At 32.6% G+C, this 22,389-nt stretch overlaps 1 protein-coding gene across 19 annotated transcripts in view; it reads right to left on the bottom strand.

Moving 5' to 3' along the window:
• LOC138701480 (bromodomain adjacent to zinc finger domain protein 2B-like) overlaps window positions 1-22,389 on the bottom strand; it is a 1,224,400-nt gene that overhangs the window by 96,891 nt on the left and 1,105,120 nt on the right. For 12 of the 19 annotated variants that reach the window (XM_069828464.1, XM_069828446.1, XM_069828482.1 and 9 more), the window contains one exon: window positions 4,602-4,865. The exons of the other annotated variants lie outside the window; for them this stretch is intronic. In XM_069828464.1, the coding sequence (XP_069684565.1) occupies window positions 4,602-4,865 (264 nt within the window). The remainder of the gene's footprint in view (window positions 1-4,601; window positions 4,866-22,389) is intronic. 19 annotated transcript variants of the gene reach the window in all.

Consider the following 22,389-nt stretch of genomic DNA (forward strand, 5'->3'; position numbering starts at 1 on the left):
TTATAACTATTCCATTCACAAACAAATTTTACTCATTAATTATTAGGAGATAAATATTATATTAGACTTAAGCAAGAAAATATTAATTTCTTTAGCTGTTGCTACTTAATCTTTTTCATTTTATCACTAGTTTTGTCTGATGGATTTACGTGAAGAAACAGAAGACAATATAATATATTGCGAATTTCTCTAATATAAAATATTAACTCCAAGAAGACAAGTTTCGATATTACAGATATCATATACAATTTTAAACACTGCTTTGAAGTTAATATTATATTTTAGGAGAATATTTACAACGACTTTACTACAACGATGATTACCCAACACCCAAATGTGCAGAATGTTAATTTAGAATTTAAAGAAGTTGGAAAGTCAGTCCGTCATTGTACTAATGTACCAATGAATAAAATACAATAATAGTGATGGTAGAAAAATTTAAAATCTTAAATTAATTCTTGGTAGATACTGCAATCATATTAACAAAATATGATTAATAATAATGACTTTCAATATAACAAACTCAAAATTCATTATTTATAAAATACCTAATATAAAATGAAGTACTGTAGAAAAAAACTGCACACCACTGCAAAGGACAGAAAATCTTGTTTTGTTTTCTCACAAAATGCTTCTTTATATACATCTTTTTTTTTTGTGCATAGCACATACATGTCCTTAACCACAGTCTATTAGATATTCACATTTTCTCTTAGTGTAACTGAAAGAATGTGCAAGTATATAAAGAGTAGGTATATTACAGAAAAAAATATGATACATACGCAGAAGTCAATATATATCAACATTCACCTATTTCAGACATGTTAACTTACAATCAATTATTTCAATTCTTCGTCTTTATTTAATCTCATCCTTTTTTACAGACTTACAATATACAAAGCAGTATAGGGAGGGGTGTCTTTGGGCAAACTCCAACACTAGACCCAATTACAATGGGGCTTCCCTGATCGCGTGGTCAGCACGATGCAGGACAACTGTGGAGAGGTCACAGGAGAAGTATGCGATCCATGGAATGGAGATAAATCTCCACCCATGCCGGGAATTGAATCATGAACTGTTCGGTTGGAAGTGCACACATTATCATTATTAAGCCATAGCAGTAGACTATTTCAAATATCAAGTACCAGTATTCAAAATCTGCCTCCTTTAAAGCTTCATGAAGACAAAAAGAATTTAGTTCACATGTATTAACTAGGGGGCGGATGTTTTGATGACCTTTTTAAATAGCTGAAAAATTACCAATAAAATGCCCTTATATTTACATAAAAGTTGCCTAAAAGTTTAAAAATACTAACCTTAAAAGTTAATAAATTAGAGGCAGGGACTGTATATGACAATAATAAACACAAAAGAGCAGATGGTTTTAAAAATAAATCAAAATCACTTTCTTGTCTCTGTTTTTCTATTTCCCGATGAATACAAATTTACAAACAAAATGAGAATTAATAATTGAAAAAAATATATATTTGTTAATTTATTATTCATGAATTGAAAATGGCGCATCAAAAAATTTAAGTAATAGAAACATTAATGTGTTACATAATGTGTGAAAATAATAATAAATGCAGTTTATATTCAGCAGAAAATAGTTATTGAAACTTTTAATGAAGTTTCATTTTATCTCACTGCAAAGAATAACATTCTGCAGTTACAATCATCCTAAAGCAGGATTTTTTTATATATCAGTGCCGATCAGATGTTAAAATTTTTAAATCTTTTTCTTTTCCCACTATCCTCCTGTTCCTATTCCCTGTTCCTCATCCTCGACATAAAGGAAATTTTAAACAACTTCACGTGCTTGTAGGCCGAAAACTGAACATTAGCAGCACAGTGCAGTGAACGCTGTATTTCTAAGTAAAATCTACCCTTGTTACATTCTTTGCCAGCTTATCAGATCATTATGGGCACTGACTGAAGATCAGTTTTCTTAGCAAAATAAAATATTAATCAATGGAAAAGAGCAACTATGATTTACATGTAGGCTTAAAACTGTTGAAAAATAAAACAAAATGGGAGAAAATGATTTTTAATGACCATAAAAATTAAAAAAAAAAAAAAAAAAAAAAAGATCTATTGGACAAAATGGTAAAAAAAATACAAAAAAAAAACTACATAAAAATGGCATATTTTGTTTTGTTATATCATAAAATGAATTACTGTACTAAAGGACATCATTTAAAAGTTAAAGGAAAAATAATAACTCTTCATCAACATCAGCCCATCAGCCCCCTGGTAATAATTTGCTGCTATATTTTACAATAATGTATGCAACTAAAATTAATTAAAATACTATTTTTTTATAACATACATTCATAACTTTTTTTTAAGTATATTACATTTAATATTTAATCCAAGACTTTCATACAACAGGCTTAATGTTTGTTGCAAGGTGCTGGATTATTTTCATATTTAAAAGCAATATTATGTTAAGCATTTTCATTTTGCCTACAATTTACAAGAATCTTTTACTGCAGAAATTATGACATCAAGCTTGTTCAGTATATTGTGTTTCAAAAAACTAAAACCTAAATTTACTAAACATTATCTCATATGACTTCATAATGGATACCAGTATGTCAACATTACAGGTTAAATTGTACTTCATGACCAGAATTCAAAGACTCTCATAAATCAGAATAAACTAACTAGTTCCAAAAGGAAATAAATTTTACTTTCAAACTTCAAGATATTAAACAATGTAGGCTAGAAAATATTTTAAACATCTCATTTAGCATTGGTCATAAGTTTAAATTAACGTTGTTTACAAATCGTTTACTTTCGTCAAAAGTATACTTTCAATACATGAAGTATGCCAATCAGTCTTGTATAAGGCATTTTGATTTAATTTTATTTATTTAATTTTCCTAAATACAGCAGGGGTTATAAAACATTCATCAGTCATTTCACTGTTTCATTCCTAATTTTTTCTTGTATGGTTTCAAACCTGTTTGTGACCAATACTCCATCTGCAATATTTATCATTATTAATGTTAGTAGTTCACACAAATACTTCTACATAAGCATTAGGCTAAGATATACAGAAAAAAAAAATAACCAAATTATTCATGCATGTTAATAAGTTTCTTTTAGTAACCTAAGTTAAACATGACTGTTTCAGTCTCAGATTGTAGCTAATGGAACTACATGACACATTCTATGGTTGTTAGAAACAATACTAATAGAGTCACCATATTTCCTTAAATTAAATTTACTATAAACCTGAATGTTACACATGTCAAGAAGCCCACTTTTAGGTGGATTGTGCTTGACCTTCGGGATATCAAACAGTGGCATTAAACTCAAATGATATTAGGTTTGCAATGGCCATTACTCCATAACAATTATTGATGCTATTTTTCCCAGAATTGTAACAGTTATTAAATGCACATCCTTGCACAATCATAGCATTAGTGTAATAAAAAAAGCCCTTCAGTTATTTAATGGCGGCAGTGGATAGCTTGCAATAACTAACAAGAGTGTGTTTGTGTGTATGTGCATTACACATCCCAATCTACTAAGCAATGTATCAATCAACGTTCTTAACAAATTGGATAAATCTGATCCTTCTCACTTGTGCCAAATTAGACATATTCAAGAAACTGGTCAGAAGAATCCATTTGTTGTTTAGTTGTTTTTGTTTCTCTTCAAAGCAGATGTAATTCAGATATCTGTGAATTTCTTTATTCTATGCTACCAAGCATTTGACAACTTCTATCCCCTACTCCCATACCCTGCAACAATTCAAACTGCCATGCTGGTTTGGGGAAATATCTAGACTACTATTTTGCCTGTTCATTTAACAGTGAGACCTCGTTCCTTGAGGAGGAAAACAATAATGTATTGGTCTATTTTAATTGACACGTGTCATATTCATAGCCTACTTGAAAATATATTTCATGCATTCAGAAGTAATCATGTTTCTTTTAACCTCTTGAATGAAACTTAACTGAAAAAGAGTTTTCTTTTTCAAAGCAATTAAAGTTAGGAACTGAACTTCAAACTTTTTTTTTTATCGATTTTGAGATTTTATATTTCAATCTTAATATTCAGGAACTATGTAGATTGCTCCACTGACAAGTATCCTCATTCGTGTTTTGAAAATGAATGTCTGCAAACATCAATGCACTGAAGTTACATAATAGCCAACAGAGTAATCCTGAAACAGATGAAGTCTTGAAGAATTTTGTAATGAATAATGGAAAAATTAACAATTTGAAATAATTCTAAATGTCACAGAAATACGAAAAAAAAGATTTCGACAATACTTAACATGTTGACCAAGGTATATTAACAAATCAAAACATTTTTTAACCGCATTTTGTTAAAGTAATTTACTTATCTAAAAGAGACTATATTTTACATATAGGCTAGTGCATTGTAAAGACAGTTGAGAGATACTTCAATACAACAGTACGTAAATAGAATTTTAGTTATAAGCATTCACATAATTTATTCTACTCTAATAGGAGAAAAATCTGCTACATCAAATAAAGAGACACGAGGTTTCACTGTACTCAGGGCCTACATGAAAGTTGGGATGAGAGAGGGCGGGGCATCAGCTAATGATGATGAAATCTTACCGTTTCTTGCATCTGCATTAGCAGCAAGTCATCTTTATTTGGGGAGGAGGATGGTGTTGCTTCACGACTCTCATTCTCATTCTTCATCACGGGGACGTTGTTTTCATAGGCTGTGAGAACGCCGTCGCGATTTTTCCAAATAGTTGCGACGGTGGAACTCGCTAGCCCTAACTCCCGGCTAACGTCTGATTTGCTTTTCCCACTCTCTATTTCACGAATGATGTGCATTTTTTGTTCGAGCGTGAATGCAAGCCTCTTCCGACCCTGTGGCAGGCAGAAATGCCAGTAACACTAATGTTGCGGCACTAGAGAGGGACTTGGCAGAAAGGAAAACAAATTTTGCCATCAACATTAGCTAGCTCCCATCTACAGCAACACGCGTTTCAGTGCAATATACGATGGTCATACCAAATGTTACGAGTGTATTATTATCACTATTAAATAAAAAATTAATCTACAGGAACATGCTTGTTTTAAGAGATGTGTTACCTTCTTCATTTCTCAGTGAAATTTTTATCCCAAGTAACACTTTTATCACATGTTTTCAGAAATTTAAAAATATCTTTACAATGTACTCTCATTCCACCATCCTCCATCAGACATATTCACTGGCCTCTAAGTGGCTTCAATAAATAGAATCAATGCATTGTCTGACAAATGTCCAAGACAGGAAAATTGCATCTTCTAATACAAAATATACATAGCCTCACTGTCTCATTCTGCACATTTCTGCATGGAGAGAAGCGAGAAACATGGATGGAAACTTCTACCGCATCTATCGGATACAGTTCAGATCTCGACTCCTTTTGTTAAGTTTCAGAAAGAACTATGGCCTATTCGAGACCACTACTTTGAGATCAATCAAGATGTCCAACAAGTGTGCAATAGTATACTCTACTCATAGAGTGTTAAAATAGAATTCCTAAAATAAGGAAATTTTTTTGCTTCTAGGAAATGGCAAATACACTTCATTTGGTATGGCCACTTCATGGAGAAATAAAGAAAGGTAAGACATTCTTCTTATAACTGATGTGTTCCTGTGATCTTTTAATTTGATCATAATAATAATATGCTCACAATTTTTGGTACACTTCCTGTAGGTCTAATTCACTGCTGCAGACAAAGCCATTCCCATCCCTTCAACTTACAATTCTCAATTAAATCTGCTAAACTGAAGAATTATCTTATACTAACAATTTTGAATGATATGAACAGAACAAAAAGTGGTAGTATATAATTCCTGAAAATATTATGTACAAAACAATATAATCACAAATATATTTTCATACAATAAGATAACTTGTCATAAACCCTCTTAATCTCAAATTACAATAAGTATGTATGAGGTACCCACCGCTGGCACTAACAGTACTGTCTTCATGCAGTTCTTTGCTAGAAATCCCTTGGAGTTCATCTTCTGAGAATATGAAAAGGTGTTCACTATATAGTATTTTAACTGGATGACGAAAATAAAAGCTAATAATATATAAAGTAAATCAAATTAATAATTTTAAGAAAAAACATTTGTATAAAATATTTACTCTTAAAGAAGAAACTGTAATTAAAAAAAAATTATTATCACGAACATGACAGAAACTTACTCATAAGTTTCATGCATTTTGCAACAATTCAGTTCCTTTATTATATTGTGAACGATATTGCTTATAGTTTATTTCCTTGAACTATTATTACCGGTATTTAAAAGACACGTAAGTGAAATAATTTACTTTGCACCAAAACTAAGAATATAGATTTTCGTTTTCTGGATTGCATACAAAAAGTATTCTTTTTATCCAGCTTGAATCTTGCATACACTACTTTTAACATTTAAATATAAATGATTGATAAAATGGCAAACTTACTAGTGTTAATTATATAAGCACGTGTGGCTTACAGCTGTTTCGGTGTATACTGTACACCATCATCAGAGCCTACTAGATCTTGGTGTCATCTCGATATCGCTGCCTGTTGTAGGGGTGCATTTGCGTATTGAAAAGTGGAGTCAAATAGTGTGTGTGTTCTGAAATTGATCTGTGTGTTGAGAATTTGATTAGAGTGTGTTTTAGTGTGTCTGTATATTTCATATTGTTCTAGTGTGTTTCTATTTGACTCCAATTTTCAATACGCAAATGCACCCCTACAACAGGCAGTGATGTCGAGATGATGCCGAGATCTAGTAGGCTCTGATGATGGTGTACAGTATACACCGAAACAGCTATAAGCCACACGTGCTTATATAATTAACACTAGTAAGTTTGCCATTTAATCATCATTTTTATTCTTTTTAATTCTAAAAAGTACGACATATAGGCCTAATTCAATTTATAAACTGTAGTGTTTAGATTATGTGAGAAATACCTTTTGCAACATCAGTTGCATCTGTGGAAATTTATCCACATATAACAGATAGGTAAGGGTTGTATTTAGCAATTGTTAATTCTAATTAATTCTGTTGTATTTTAGTTTTCTGAAAGAAGATGCAATCTTATATGTGTTTTTATTTTCTTATATTAGTGTGATATACTTATTAAATCTCTACCTATGTAGTCAAAAAGGTTAAAAACACAACTAAAATCTCACAAAAATGTAGAAATAATTCTATATATAATAATTGTATTAGTTTTGCTTAGGAAACCATTTTTCCTTCTTTACAAACTGTAACTTTCCATTTCATTTGCCAATTTATTCTACACAAATCAAATTCACAAAGAAAACTGTTTTCATTTGAAGTGGATTGTCATTGTCTATTTTTGATTTAAAATAAAATCCTGTTAATTTTTACTAAAAGCGGTTACATACCATTCTCAAATAAATGAATAATTATAGTTTCTAACTACTTAAAATAATTCAATTAATTGTTTCAACATTATTTATGCTATCATATAATTTCGATTACCTTCAGACAGACTCCAACTAAGATATAGAGCCAATTCAATAAATTATTTCTAAATTCTCAAAATAACTACCTGGAAACAATTTTTCCGAGACAGGCTGCATTGCAACTACATTATGAACTAAGCAGCAAGCTTTCATATCCTAATGCCAAGGCCATACAGAGTGCTACATATGCTACATTCGCAAAATATAGCTCTCTTTATTCACAATTTGACTGGACACACAGAGATTTGTATGCTGTGTTTGCTATCTTAGCTGCATCGCGGAGTGACTGATTTTCGGCTATATTTTCAAAATGTTGCCATGTACGAGCATGTCCAGTAAACCACTGGACAAGTTTCTGTCATGTCAGATGCAGAAATCACATTACGCTTGCAGCAATCATTTTCACAACTTGTGTTTTCTACATAATTTCGTTTGAATGTGCGGGTACATATTGCGGATATGAGCAGTTAATTGAAGAAGATAGTAAGTATCCATGCTTGTGGAACAAAGCCCTATAAGAGTATTGGAACGAGAACATTTGGGAGCTCAGGCGACTGACATGTTTGCCTGCCTATCAAGAGCTGCACTCGGGCATATGTTCAATTTCTGCTTGGGCTAATTACGTGGTAGGGCTTTTTCCGAAGTTTTCCTCAACCATAAGGCGAATTTCAGGTAATCTATAACAATTCCTCAGTTTCATCTCGCTGAATACCATCTTACTATCATCAATTCCAACAGTGCTAAAAAATAACCCAATAGTTGATACAGCGTCTTTAAATAACAAACTAAAAAAAATCGGAGTAATGGATGGGCGAAGATTTAATTTGTATATACCACACTAAGATTTAGGGTATCCTCAATTTTAACTTAAGTTTAGAAAAAAATAAAACAGAACTACTTGTGCAATTTGGTACTTTTCAAGTCCCTCATTCTCAATAAACCTTATGATTCAATATTCTCTATTTCCATTTAATTCGGTCTTCATCAAACAAAGTATTCCATGAATAAATTTCGAGCTTGGAGGGTGTATTTCGTTGAATTAGTTGTAGTAACAGCATGCAGCAATACAAAAATCATTGGCTTGAGCATGTTGTTCTTCACCATCTTCGTTAATATTAGACTGGATGTGTGTTTGCCATAGATATTAAAATTGTGCAAAACAATAGCTTGAGTATTTTATTGGCATTTCAATGGAAGATGATATATTCAAGTATTAGCAAGTAGTAACAACAAATAATCATCATCTGAATCATCATAACTTTCCTAGTGCATACTGTCTGGTAACATTGCGGACAAGACAGAAGTAAAACAATAAGAATGATATTTCCCACTCCTTTAAACATTTATCATGTCATAGCTCCTATGATAGGCAATCGCACTAAGGAAAGCATAGAAAAATATTAGAAATCAAAATATTTTTTGAGAAGTAAGAAAAAAAATACCAATTTCAAAGTAATGTGTCCAAAATAGACATTTACATCTTCAAAAGTTGGTCAACTCTGAAAAATTTTATTTCGAGATTTACTCCTGGATGGTCAAGAACTTTGAGGTAAGCATAATATATTAACAACCTTCCCTCAAACGGCAGCAAATTTGAGTTCCACCATGGGAACAGGTATTTTGTAAGTGTGGTGTAAGTGATCGAACGGAAATTGAAAATACTGACCAATATGATAAATCAACAGTGAAATGAAGAATGAGAAATTTAAAAACAGAGCTACACACACGTACATGCACGTACACACACATACACACATATTATATGCTCCTATCGTTAAATTATGCACTAACCTCCAAAATATGAATTCGTATGCACTATAGAACTTTCATTATCGGATCCCAATAACATGAAAAAAATGTATCTTGCTAAGTTCATATTATGTTTAGCTGTAATATTTTTGAAACTTACTGCAATAACTCAAAAGCCCTGGGCATTCGAGAAATTCAGCAAGGAAATTTGAAATAGGCATGAAAAAATCTATAGGAATAAATATTTTTTAACAGACAAAAAATTTAATCAGCACAGATAGATGTTATTTATGTAATAGAAATATTTAAATTAAATTTCAAAACTCACGATTAACAAAAAAATATTGGGCAATGAAACATTCTGTAAAAAGATTTTAAATTACTGCTACAATTTCTACAAGAATCCACTGCTGTTAACTTCCTCTAATTAATGACAAAAAGTTGAGTCACGAGTCCTCCACCAAGTGAAAACATTAAATCGGAAACCAGTAAAGATTTTGAGTAGTGATAAGTTTTAAAATTAATTTTCATTCTCTATTAACATCACTCTCTCTTTGACCCCCATCTAAAAAATATTTAAAAGTTTGCCACTGACCAAATCTTGAAGGTGTAAATGTCTATTTTAAACAGATCACTTCGAAATTAGTATTTTTTGTCACTTCACAAAAAAATATTTTGGTTTCGAATTTTTTTCAATGCTTTCCATAGACATTGACCTATCAATCATAAAAATTACAGTGTGATTGATTGACTTTCATAGGAACTATGATATAATAAACACTTAACAGAATAGGAAATATCATACTCTGCTAGCTGCAGTCAGTAGACTGAAGAGTTTCGTAAAAGCATAGCTTTCAGTGTGGTCACTGGGTATAGCAAACATAGCAAATAAAGCGTACAAAACACACATAGTGTAAATAGCATAGCACTATGTGTGGCCTCAGCATAAAACGCTCTGTAGTAATAATAATCGAACATTTATACGTTGAGATTAAGAGGGTTATTTCAATTGAGATGTTATTTTATTCATAACTTTTTTCTTTCTCCTCAGAAGAGATGTACACAGTGAAACCTCTATCTATCGTTCCTGTTTCTATTGTTCTCTCAGATCTATCATTCATATTCTATCATATACTGATATACAGCCCAGTCTAATATTAAATTATACTACATTGATCATTACACCACACCTGTGGTGTAATGGTTAGCACGTCTGGCCGCGAAACCAGGTGGCCTGGGTTCGATTCCTGGTTGGGGCAAGTTACCTGGTTGAGGTTTTTTCCGGGGTTTTCCCTCAACCCAATATGAGCAAATTCTGGGTAACTTTCGGTGCTGGACCCCGGATTCATTTCACCGGCATTATCACCTTCATCTCATTCAGACGCTAAATAACCTTAGATGTTGATAAAGCGTCGTAAAATAACCTACTAAAATAAAAAAAAAAAATGATCATTACTCATATTACCTTAATGCAACATTCATTCAAACTTCTTGTCATACAGGAAGTGACAACTTTTATAATAATATGTTACAGTCATGGAGAGTGGTTTAACTTTCAGCCATTATCAACATAAATTCAGTTAGCATACCGGTAATTTAAATATATACAACAGAATCATAACAGAAACTAAAGCAACCAATCACTGTATATTGTTGCCTGCAGTCACTCCACCATCCCTGCATGAACGATAGATTTTTGTTAACAGCAATAATGAAAGAGTTATTATATTTAGAATTACATCCAAATCTCCAGTTTCCATTTTTTTTACTTCACTTTCAGTGTTGAGTGTAATTTTGCAACATCGTGTTTGCTTTGCTTCATTATCAATATTACTCGTAATGTTTCCTATTATTATTATTATTATTATTATTATTATTATTATTATTATTATTATTATTATTATTATTATTATCATCATCATCATCATCATTGCTTTTTTCCTTGAGAAAAAGGTGATGAACTCTGTGTAGAATAAACTGTATTAGAGCGGACGGGAAGATGATTATTGATTACTGTCCAGTGCACGGGAATTTTGTCATTTTTAACCTCCTTTTCGTCCAACTTTAAGATTTTGAAGACCTGAGCAAAGTCCAAAGAAAAATGCTTAATTATTAACTCATCTCAGTTCCAAGATAAAAATATAACAAAAAGGTGCCGGAACGCTGTTCTGGCACATTCCGCCATAAAAAGCGTTGGTTGTTATTATTATCATTATTGTTGGTTAGTTGGTTGCTAATGCTCAGTGTATTAGAAGCCTTCAATTTACCTTCTTGCTTCCCAGTATCGTAATAACAGATCTGTAGCTGTTAAATTTTTACAGTTCTTGAGGTGTGTCATATCCATTACAGGATTATCTTCTTTACAAAGTAAACAATTAGGAATAGGAAAAATATTTATTTTATATAGATGGGCAGCTAATCATGTTCTGCATATAATCGAAAAAGTGTGGATGCTTTTATTCGTGGACATTCTGGAATTAAATTTATATTCTTTAATAAAATATTCCATTGCTTATTTTCCATGTATTTTCCATGTATTTTTTGTTGGATGGTTTTCTTAATTATTAGTTTTGAGAAATGGAACGATAAACATGGATTTGGAATTTGCTGGATCACAGGGCTCTTTCTTGCTAAGGAATCTGTCATTTCATTACCAAGATTCCACAGTGTGAAGGAATCCATTGCAAAACTATTGTTTTATGGAGAGATTGTGTTTGATACTTAGGTGAATTTCAGCAATTCTTTTCGTTGTATAGATGTTTGCATTATTATCATTATTATCATCACTATCATTATTATTATTATTATTATGACTATTATAGCTGTTGTTGTTGCTGCTGCTATAGTTTATTTTTATTTGCCATAGTAGAGTTTTTCAGCATTGCCAACTTATAATGAATGAGGTAACGAGCCCTGAACACCACTTCAGTTTTGCCAGCTTATGCTACACAAAATGAAAGATTTCTTCTATGCACACAGCATTAATGAAAGAGATGTTAACTGTATTTTGAAAATGAAAAGGGTACCGGTATTATTTTCATTGAAACTCAAAATCTAAGTGAAAAAAACACTCTAATTCGAATAAAATTAAGGTGAAATCTGAAATAGCCTAGGCCTACGTAATATTTTTTGTGATCAAGATTTTATGGGGCCAATTCTTTAATATTTCTTTGTTTTATTGTGAATTTATGCATTGAGTTTCCTCACAACTAACATCTATCTTCAAACATCAATCGATTTTTTTTCCAGTCCCCTTAAAAACGATAGATAGAGGTTGGCTATCACTGCATTGATACAAAAAAAAACTCAAGGCAGAACACAATACTATATGTATTCTATAAACAACTGCTAGATTATCTTTGTGTAAGCGTAATCATTAAGCCAATTCAAATATTCCTATCTACATTATACAAATTACCACAAATTTTACATACAATAGTGCTCCTTGCAAACCCAATTCTAATATAAGGCTTAGCTGTTAACAGCCATATTTTATAGGAATGGAGTAATGGCCTTGAACAAAATAAATAAACAATCAAAGAATTTTGATACAAATAAAACATAACCTCACAGTCTCAATGATTTCCTAATCTCGTGATTAGTTTATAATTTTACTAGATTAACAGCTAACCATTCACTAACTTTTTACTTCCTTATTACCTGTTGAGAGATAACGTTACAGATATGAATAATAAAACACAAGAAAACAGAAAAGAAAAATTCAAGACTTGTTCCTCTTATAACTATTTATTTACAACTGAACCTTTAGCAGTCCTAAATATCTACGTCTCGATCATCCACAATGCATGTTATAACTGATCATTAGTAAGTTTTATTTATTCACTGTACATTGTCTTACAACAATGGGAAATATCTGAATTTTACTTACTTATTTCTCTAACGAAGACTAAATGTGGTAGTATTTTTCATTCGCGAGTAAGAAGGCATACAAAAGTTTCTGCATCAGTGGCGGCTCCTGAAATTTTAGTTTGCTAGAGCTGCACTAGAAATTTCTATATTTACCATTATCATAACATCACAGTGAAATTTATATTATTGATACTTTTTTTTTTACTTTGTCGTAGTGGTGGGGCTTGTGTGGTCAAATGATCCTGAGAGCTATGCCGGTGATAGCATAGCTACTGGTAGGGCCTCCCAGGTCAAACAGGTCAAAGGTGATGATCCAGACGAAAAGGAATACCCTAGTCCTCTAGGATGAGTGTTAGGCATAAGGTCGATAACTTCATCCCGTAAACAGCACATAAATATCTCGAAACCTGACAATAAATCTAGAATGATACTGGTAAATCCCGACAACAACTTAGGCAAAGAAACATGGACTATGCTTTGGGCATGTGGAATGTAAGAACTCTCAATAAACCTGAAGCAGTGAGATCTCTATTGCAAGAGATTAGTAAATATAACCTGAAAATAGTGGCTCTTCAAAAAACAAAATGGTTAAGTGATGCTGGGGAAGAAGACGTAGAGAAGATTCTAGAAGTGAGGAATTGGAAAAGAAAGATGCTGGATAGACAGATTTGGAGAGACTTGATTCAGAAGGTCAATTAGATAAGTCATTAGACGGAAATACATAAAATAAATTAATTGAATTGTTAAATTAGACTTGTCGGAAGACAACCATTACAATTAATTATAAGCAGGCTTGTATTCCAGCTACCTATAAACTGGAATAAAATTGCCTCATTCTAAGTTTATGTGACGTCACAGTGCAGGTACAAGTACATTTGTATACAACATAGTTACGCATCCTCTGCCCTCTTCCTCTAGAAAGTCAAAATCCGGATGCAGTCATAGTTCGTAGTCTTATCGATCACTGCTCTTACTAGTCATATTATTGAAATAATACTTAATATTTTTGCCTGATTGAAGGTTCATTGCAGATGCCTCAGGTAAGACGCTCAAGCGTGTAATATTGCAGGGCATAATTGAGGATATTTGAACTAATATTTTGACTGTCAATATAGAAAACATTACATATAAATTGTGTAAAATAAACATAAAAGTGACGAAAACAGTGCACTGAAAGACACTGCAATATCAAAAGACACTGAAAGTGTGGTGAACATAATTCAAAAGAACCAGTACCTTCACAATCTGAAAATTATGAAGATATTAACTTGACGTTTAGCATGGACTTGTGTAGTCTTCCATGATGTTCAGTACCAACATCCCAATTAATAAATTGAATAATCTACATTTTAGGGAATTTCTAAAAAAGTACGAGAAAGTTAGTGGTTCTCATTGATGAGCGACATGCAATATCCTAATGATACACGAGAAAATATCAGACAATAGGTATATCTTGTACTACATTATGAACCAATAACATCATGAGCTATTGAAAGAATTTCTTGTAATATAAAATAATTTCAAGTGACATCCGCATATGTTCAAGTTACGTAACTTACGAATGCACATTACTATTCACTGCAAAGATCAGGACGAAAATGAACATCACGGCTCAAGCATGTGCTTGCTGGTATATGTACAGTAGCTTCAGAATGTCGGGGTTGACTGTACTCCACGCAAGCGACAACCTGTTTGTTTATATTATCCATTGCGTTATCTGTGTTCAGCGTACTGTATGCCCAATGTGTCTTTAACTTCAGTCTTTTGGTAGTTGAAATACGAAGCCTAATTATAAGATAATTGATTCAGAAGGCCAAGGCCTGATATAGATCTGTAGCACCATAGTAGTAGTACTGGTAGTAATACATTTTTTACCTCTATGTATGCTGATGCTATATGATCCAATCCTTTTTGGTGCTGCTGTTGTTGAAGATGATATTTATGTTTAATTATGATTAAAGTTACAAAACACTATTCACCTCAAAATATAAATGGAAAATACTAATGAAAATATGCAAGTGTCTTCTGTTCTTAATAATATCAAATATATGTCACTGCTTCTTTTACAATTGTATTTGAATAGGAAGTCCAGTTTCCATTCTTTGTGACTGGAAAATATTTTTGATCACTTTATTTATCACTGATATTAGCGATTTTGTTTATCATGAATTTTTATAAGCTTAACATTGACAAAATTTTGTCCAATATTCTTTTGAGAACATTAACTCCGTACGTAGATGAAATTATTGGGGATCATCAGTGCGGTTTTCGGCGTAATAGATCGACTATTGATCAAATTTTTTGTATTCGACAGATAATGGAGAAAAAAATGGGAGTAAAAGGGCACAGTACATCAGTTATTCATAGATTTCAAAAAGGCATATGACTCGGTTAAGAGGGAAGTATTATATGATATTCTTATTGAATTTGGTATTCCCAAGAAACTAGTTCAATTAATTAAAATGTGTCTCAGTGAAACATACAGCAGAGTCCGTATGGGTCAGTTTCTATCTGATGCTTTTCCAATTCACTGCAGGCTAAAGCAGGGAGATGCACTATCACCTTTACTTTTTAACTTCGCTCTAGAATATGCCATTAGGAAAGTTCAGGATAACAGGCAGGGTTTGGAATTGAACGGGTTACATCAGCTTCTTGTCTATGCGGATGATGTGAATATGTTAGGAGAAAATACACAAACGATTAGGGAAAACACGGAAATTTTACTTGAAGCAAGTAAAGCGATCGGTTTGGAAGTAAATCCCGAAAAGACAAAGTATATGATTATGTCTCGTGACCAGAATATTGTACAAAATGGAAATATAAAAATTGGAGATTTATCCTTCGAAGAGGTGGAAAAATTCAAATATCTTGGAGCAACAGTAACAAATATAAATGACACTCGGGAGGAAATTAAACGCAGAATAAATATGGGAAATGCGTGTTATTATTCGGTTGAGAAGCTCTTATCATCCAGTCTGCCGTCCAAAAATCTGAAAGTTAGAATTTATAAAACAGTTATATTACAGGTTCTTCTGTATGGTTGTGAAACTTGGACTCTCACTCTGAGAGAGGAACATAGGTTAAGGGTGTTTGAGAATAAGGTGCTTAGGAAAATATTTGGGGCTAAGCGGGATGAAGTTACAGGAGAATGGAGAAAGTTACACAACACAGAACTGCACGCATTGTATTCTTCACCTGACATAATTAGGAACATTAAATCCAGACGTTTGAGATGGGCAGGGCATGTAGCACGTATGGGCGAATCCAGAAATGCATATAGTGTGTTAGTTGGGAGACCGGAGGGAAAAAGACCTTTAGAAAGGCCGAGACGTAGATGGGAGGATAATATTAAAATGGATTTGAGGGAGGTGGGATATGATGATAGAGACTGGATTAATCTTGCACAGGATAAGGATCACTGGCGGGCTTATGTGAGGGCAGCAATGAATCTTCGGGTTCCTTAAAAGCCATTTCTAACTAACTAACTTAACATTGACAAAACAGTTTTGTGTCATTGTACTTCTTAGAAAAGTCTTTGTTCTTTTATGCATAGAGGAACATCTCTCAGGCTTAGCAGTAGTCATGGGAGTAATAATAATTATTCTAAGGAGAATGAACACTGTATAGAAAGTATAGCCCAGATTCCTGTATCCAACATGATTTCGTACATTTTTACAAGCCCTGAGATATTGTGCAATTCTTTCCTCTCGTACAAAACAGATAGTCCAGTTTTCAGACATTCTTTACATAAGAAAGGGTAAGCTTCGATAATTTCATCAAAATCAGGTGAAGATAATTGTATGTAATTTACACGGTCTTTGAAAAGGGAGATATTTAACAATTTTACTGCCAATAAAAGTTTATTGAAAGCAACTCTCTCTTTTACCTGTTAATAAATGGTATCAAACATCTCTTTTACAGAGACAAGATATTGCGAGTTCCTTTTTCTTGTTTTCATGGCAGAAATTTCTTTTTGTTGATGAGTAGGTAACAAAAGGAAGCTTGTTTTTTTTCTTTCATGATTGCCTCAAGATATGCATTTACTGCATTACAGATACTAATGGAGTTTACATTATGATTTACGATGCTGTAACTAGTTATACAAAATATCCACGAGGCATGATCTAATGAAAAAATTCTATCCAAAAGCTGAAGTCCTCGTCATACAAGAATCCTTGTAGATTGCTTCCACAGTGGAATGATTTCTGTCAACTTAAAATTTATCAAAGCATTCTATTACACTCTCCTTCAAAAACGGTATTAACTAATCAGCTATTAAAATTCCAACTTGTGTTTGATCTTCCAGGTATTCGTTTACAAACACTATCCAGAACAGCTAATTGTGAGAACGACTAGAAATAATGCTGAAAAAAATACAAGATTCTGAATTCTATGATGCTGCCTTTGCTACAGTTAGATTTAGCTGATGTGCATAGCAATGCATATTTCTATGATTGTTTAATTGTCTCTACATCTTCCATTTCCCCGCTCATTACATCAGCTCTATTGTAAGTTTTGGTGTGAGTTTGTCCACACTAGCCACACCACGGGCTGCACTGAGTGCAGACCCTAGCTTGCCATATTTACAAGCATTCTTCCCCACTCCTTCCTGAAGACTGCCACCCAGATGCTACATGCACCTAAGAAAGGCATAGCCCAAACCATATTCAACTCGACAGTTAAAGATGAACGCAACTATCTACACAACAGTTACAGCAGAACGCAAATATAAGAATGTATTTATATAGGCCTATCTTTAAAGAATGTACATAATTCCCTCATGGGAGAGCCGCCACTGTTCTACATCCTGTTTTGAACTATTGTTTCTGCAAATAAACGAGGAAAGTAAATAATGGATATTCCACGTATAAAGCAAGAATTCTCACTTTAGACTACAGTACTCATTTGATTCCTCAATAACTGATCTTAAGAATGAAGCAATATCCGAAAAATAATACTGTATTTGTTACATCTGTAAATTCTTTATCAAGTCTGAGTCAAAAACAATGCTTAAATAAATCTTACCAATAACCATGAAAAAATCTTATTTATAAAAGAGATACAATATTAATATGAAGTGAAAAAGAGTAAAGAAAAAATTATTACTTTTCAGATGTGACTACAGTATACAATGCTTATTGCCACTATGGTTCTTGTATATATTTTCCAGATATACTAATGCAATAGGACATGAAAACAGAGGGAGCAATTTAATTCATACCCTTAATAGCCAACAGTTTTATTTAAAGTTTATCATAAGCTAATTGAAACTTAGACTGAAAATAAAAATTTCGGATTTACATCGTACTTTACACCATGCTGTTATAGATAATTCATATAATAAATTCACTTATGTATATATATATTGCATAACACACATGAAATAATACCTTATTATATTAAATGAATAACAATATAAATAACCAGAAAAATGACTTTAAAAAGTTAAAAACATGCCGCAAGATAAATAAATAGATATGATGAAAAATTTTCGAGTAATTTTGAATTTTGACTCTAGCTACAATCCAAGACGAAGCTACATAAAATATCACAAGCTTGCAACAACAATGTGGATACATATAACCAGATATTCAAAAATGTGATACAACTCGTAAGTCCTTGTTAATCCAAGTATGAACAGATACAGAAGCAAAAAAATATTTAAATAAAATATAAGATTCATAAAAGTACTTAAGAAATCAGAAAACAAGATGAAGATGTGGAATTTACAGTTTTTAATTAGTAACTGTCAGTCATGCTCTCTATGAGTGAATTAAATTTCCAGTCTTTCCAAACTTTGCACATGGTCAGTAAAGCAAAAGTTCGGGGTTTAAAGTTATCATTAGACTTTGCTGGTTATGGCTGAGTAGATGTCTTCATCCTTGATACATCCCAACATCGTGATATTATGATAATGTGTTTTAAAAGGAGTAGTAACTGAGTACTGGGGAACATACTAATGGATAAAATTGATGATACAAAAATATCGTACAAGAAAAATAGATGAAGTATGAGGAACTATAAATATAAAGTGTATATACTACCTTGCCCTTACTATAGCTTACCCAAAATAAAAACCGCCCTGATGTAATACTAACCAAAGTACTCAGGACAGAAGGGAAGAAAGAGTTCTTTACTTTTCATGTTTTCTTGGGTATTAGCAAAATTATGGTGTATCCTTATTTTTTCTCAAAATAATACATGACTTTACCTCATATAATGTGAAATCGTCCATGAAAAGTGATGATTATTATTGACAAACTAAAGTTTTGTGACAAATAATAATGTTTGTCTAATAAAATGTCAATTGTAAAAATGTATAAATGGTTGAAACATTTTGTTTAATGTGTGTCACCAATTTTTTATCTGTATTTGGCATTCCATATCGCAAACAGATGCATATAAAATAATGTGAAAAATACATTTAAAATAAATACGTTGCAACATAACAACAGATTGAAGTGGGGTTAGTTGAACATGTGTGCAGACTAATACATATTTATGTTAAGAGTGGGTGTTATATTGGAGGAACTGTAACACCTTGAAAGGCTGTCTGCACGCAATTATTACTACAGTCAGTTTTCATGATGTAAATACGGAATTAAAAAAATTGAATGAAGTGTTCTGAACTCATGATGTGAATATTCAGTTAAAGGTATAATTGTATGAAGGTCCGAATTTTACATATGGGCCTGGGGCCAGGGTGGAAAATTTGCAGGGATAGCGAAATTATGAGAAAAGAAAAAATTGAGCTGAAAATAAATTATTGATATTTTTCTATTTCACAGATGTCTGCTTTAGATAGTATCATATGTTAAAATGACCTGCAATAGATAATAGCACAGTTTGACTGTAAAATATCTAAGATTTGCGTAAGTTAGTTGGGAGGTGCAAAATTTGTTTGGACCCATAGGTGTAGCACTACCTAAATACGGGGCTGTGTGGTGAAGAAAGTCATGTTATTTATAAGAAAGGGCATATATGTAAACAATGTGAAAAAATGAAACCATATGCTTTCTGACATAGAAATTATGTTAAAAACCATCACTAATATTATCAACAAAATGTCGGTTAGGACAAATTAAACAAATAATTAATAATTTCCTATTTTAATGCATACCACAAGAAGTCAAGTCGCATAAACCCTATTTCTCTTAGCTTATCACCCTCCTCTTGTTGTGATAATTTGATTGGTTTTTTTTTTTCCTTGAAATATTACTGCCAGCAAAATTCGTCTTAAATTTAGCATTCTTTAATTTAATATCATATCTTCTATATCTAATAATAATTCTATCCGCATTAAAGACAATGCAACTTCAATAAGTAACGAAACATAGGCTATGTAATTGTTCAATGCCCCGCATCTGGCAATTAAACCATTTAGCACTATTGCTCTCCAAAACACCATGAGAATGTGTCTTAAAGCATAACTAAGTTCTGGAGATAAAAGTGTCCCCCAATTGGATCTCTGGGTGGGGACAACTTCAGGCAAATCTCATCATGGTAACTCCAAAAGAGGCTATGTTACTTACATACATTATTTAATTAAATTAAAAGATGTATTTTTATAATAAAACATAATATATTTTGACTTTCTCTTTATTATGGGTTTACATCCCAGAATAGAATTTCAAAGGTAGAAAAATGAGAGGCACCAAGATTGTTCTTTATCAGGAAGGCAATGAAAGTAACACTAGTCAGAATCATAATATACTAAACAATAAAACTGAATCATCACAAATTACACCTCTAACTTTTTCTTTACAAAAGGAGTTCATATGGATCTGTATCTTATACCTGCATGTATAAAAGGCATTCTAATTTCTCTGAAGACCAAATATTTTTAATAATTTCATACACTTCAAGGCATATATCTTTCTGAAATCAGGGTATTAGATATATGTTAGTATGTTGATTATGCTGATTTACTGATATTTTTATCTGATTTATTGGACAGATACAGATCATTGTATATTACGGTATGGTGAATTAATCTATTTTCCCGTGTGGTGACCGGGAAAGAGAATAGTTCCACTGTGAGCTCAACAGATCGTAAAAGGCGATCAAATGAGCACCCAGAGCCTGGGGGTATAGCTGGGTCACCCTGTCTTTGGGGGACATAAATACAGAGACATGGTCCTCCAGGTTGGGGGTTGGTTCGTGGGGCTGACACCTCCACAACTGTAAAAAACTACTTGTTGAGAAGCCTCAATTGAAGCCTTGGAACTGGTTGAAACATCGGCAACGAATTAAGTGACGGAACATGGTCTTTGAGTTTGGTACATGGAATGTTAGGACATTATACAAAACAGGAGCCGTACAGTCAGTTTTATCACAAATTAAAAGCTATGAATTACCTGTGACTGCTATTCAGGAGGTTAGATGGCATGGTAATGGAATCCAAGATATAAAAGGATACACCATTTTGCATAGCGGGAAGAAAGAAGGAGTACATGAACATGGTGTGGCATTTATTGTTAATCCAAGATTTAAAAACAGCATAATAGGATACCAAGCTATCAATGAAAGAATTTGTGTTTTGAGATTGAGAATGAAGTTTTACAACATGACAATGATAAATGTATATGCGCCAACGGAGGAGAAAGATCCTATTGAGAAGGATGAATTCTATAATCAATTGGAAAGAGTATTGGATATGATACCATCCAATGATGTTAAAGTAATCTTAGGCGACTTCAATGCCCAGACAGGGAAAGAGGAAGAGTTCAGAAACATCACAGGCAGGAATAGCTTACATGACATCTAATAACAATGGAAGGAGATTGATTGATATAGCAGAAAGCAGAAATATGATCATAAGTTCAACTCAATTTGAGCATAAAGATATCCATAAACAAACATGGAGATCACCAGATGGAGAGACCACCACACAAATAGACCATATATTAATAGACAGGAGAAGAGCCTCTGGAGTTCAAGATGTGAGATCATTTAGAGGAGCTGACGCAGACTCGGATCATTACCTTGTTAAGGCGAAATATTTATGCAGGATAGACAGTACATTTAATCAGAAAGCAGAAAGACCTCGTAAAATAAAAGTCGAGGCACTTAAAGAAGAAGAAGTAAGAAATAAATATCAACAAGCTCTAAGTAGAGAATGTGTAAATCGGAAAGAGAGATTTGAGCAAGGAATAGAGATCTGCTGGGAGGAACTAAAGGAAACCTGCAGAATAGCAAGTGAAGAAGCAGTAGGATATAATGAAAGGACTATGAAAAACGATTGGTTTGACAGTGACTGTCAAAAAGCACTAGAGGAAAGGAACAAAGC

This window comes from Periplaneta americana, chromosome 1, assembly GCF_040183065.1.
Source record: "Periplaneta americana isolate PAMFEO1 chromosome 1, P.americana_PAMFEO1_priV1, whole genome shotgun sequence".
NCBI classification, from domain to species: domain Eukaryota; kingdom Metazoa; phylum Arthropoda; class Insecta; order Blattodea; family Blattidae; genus Periplaneta; species Periplaneta americana.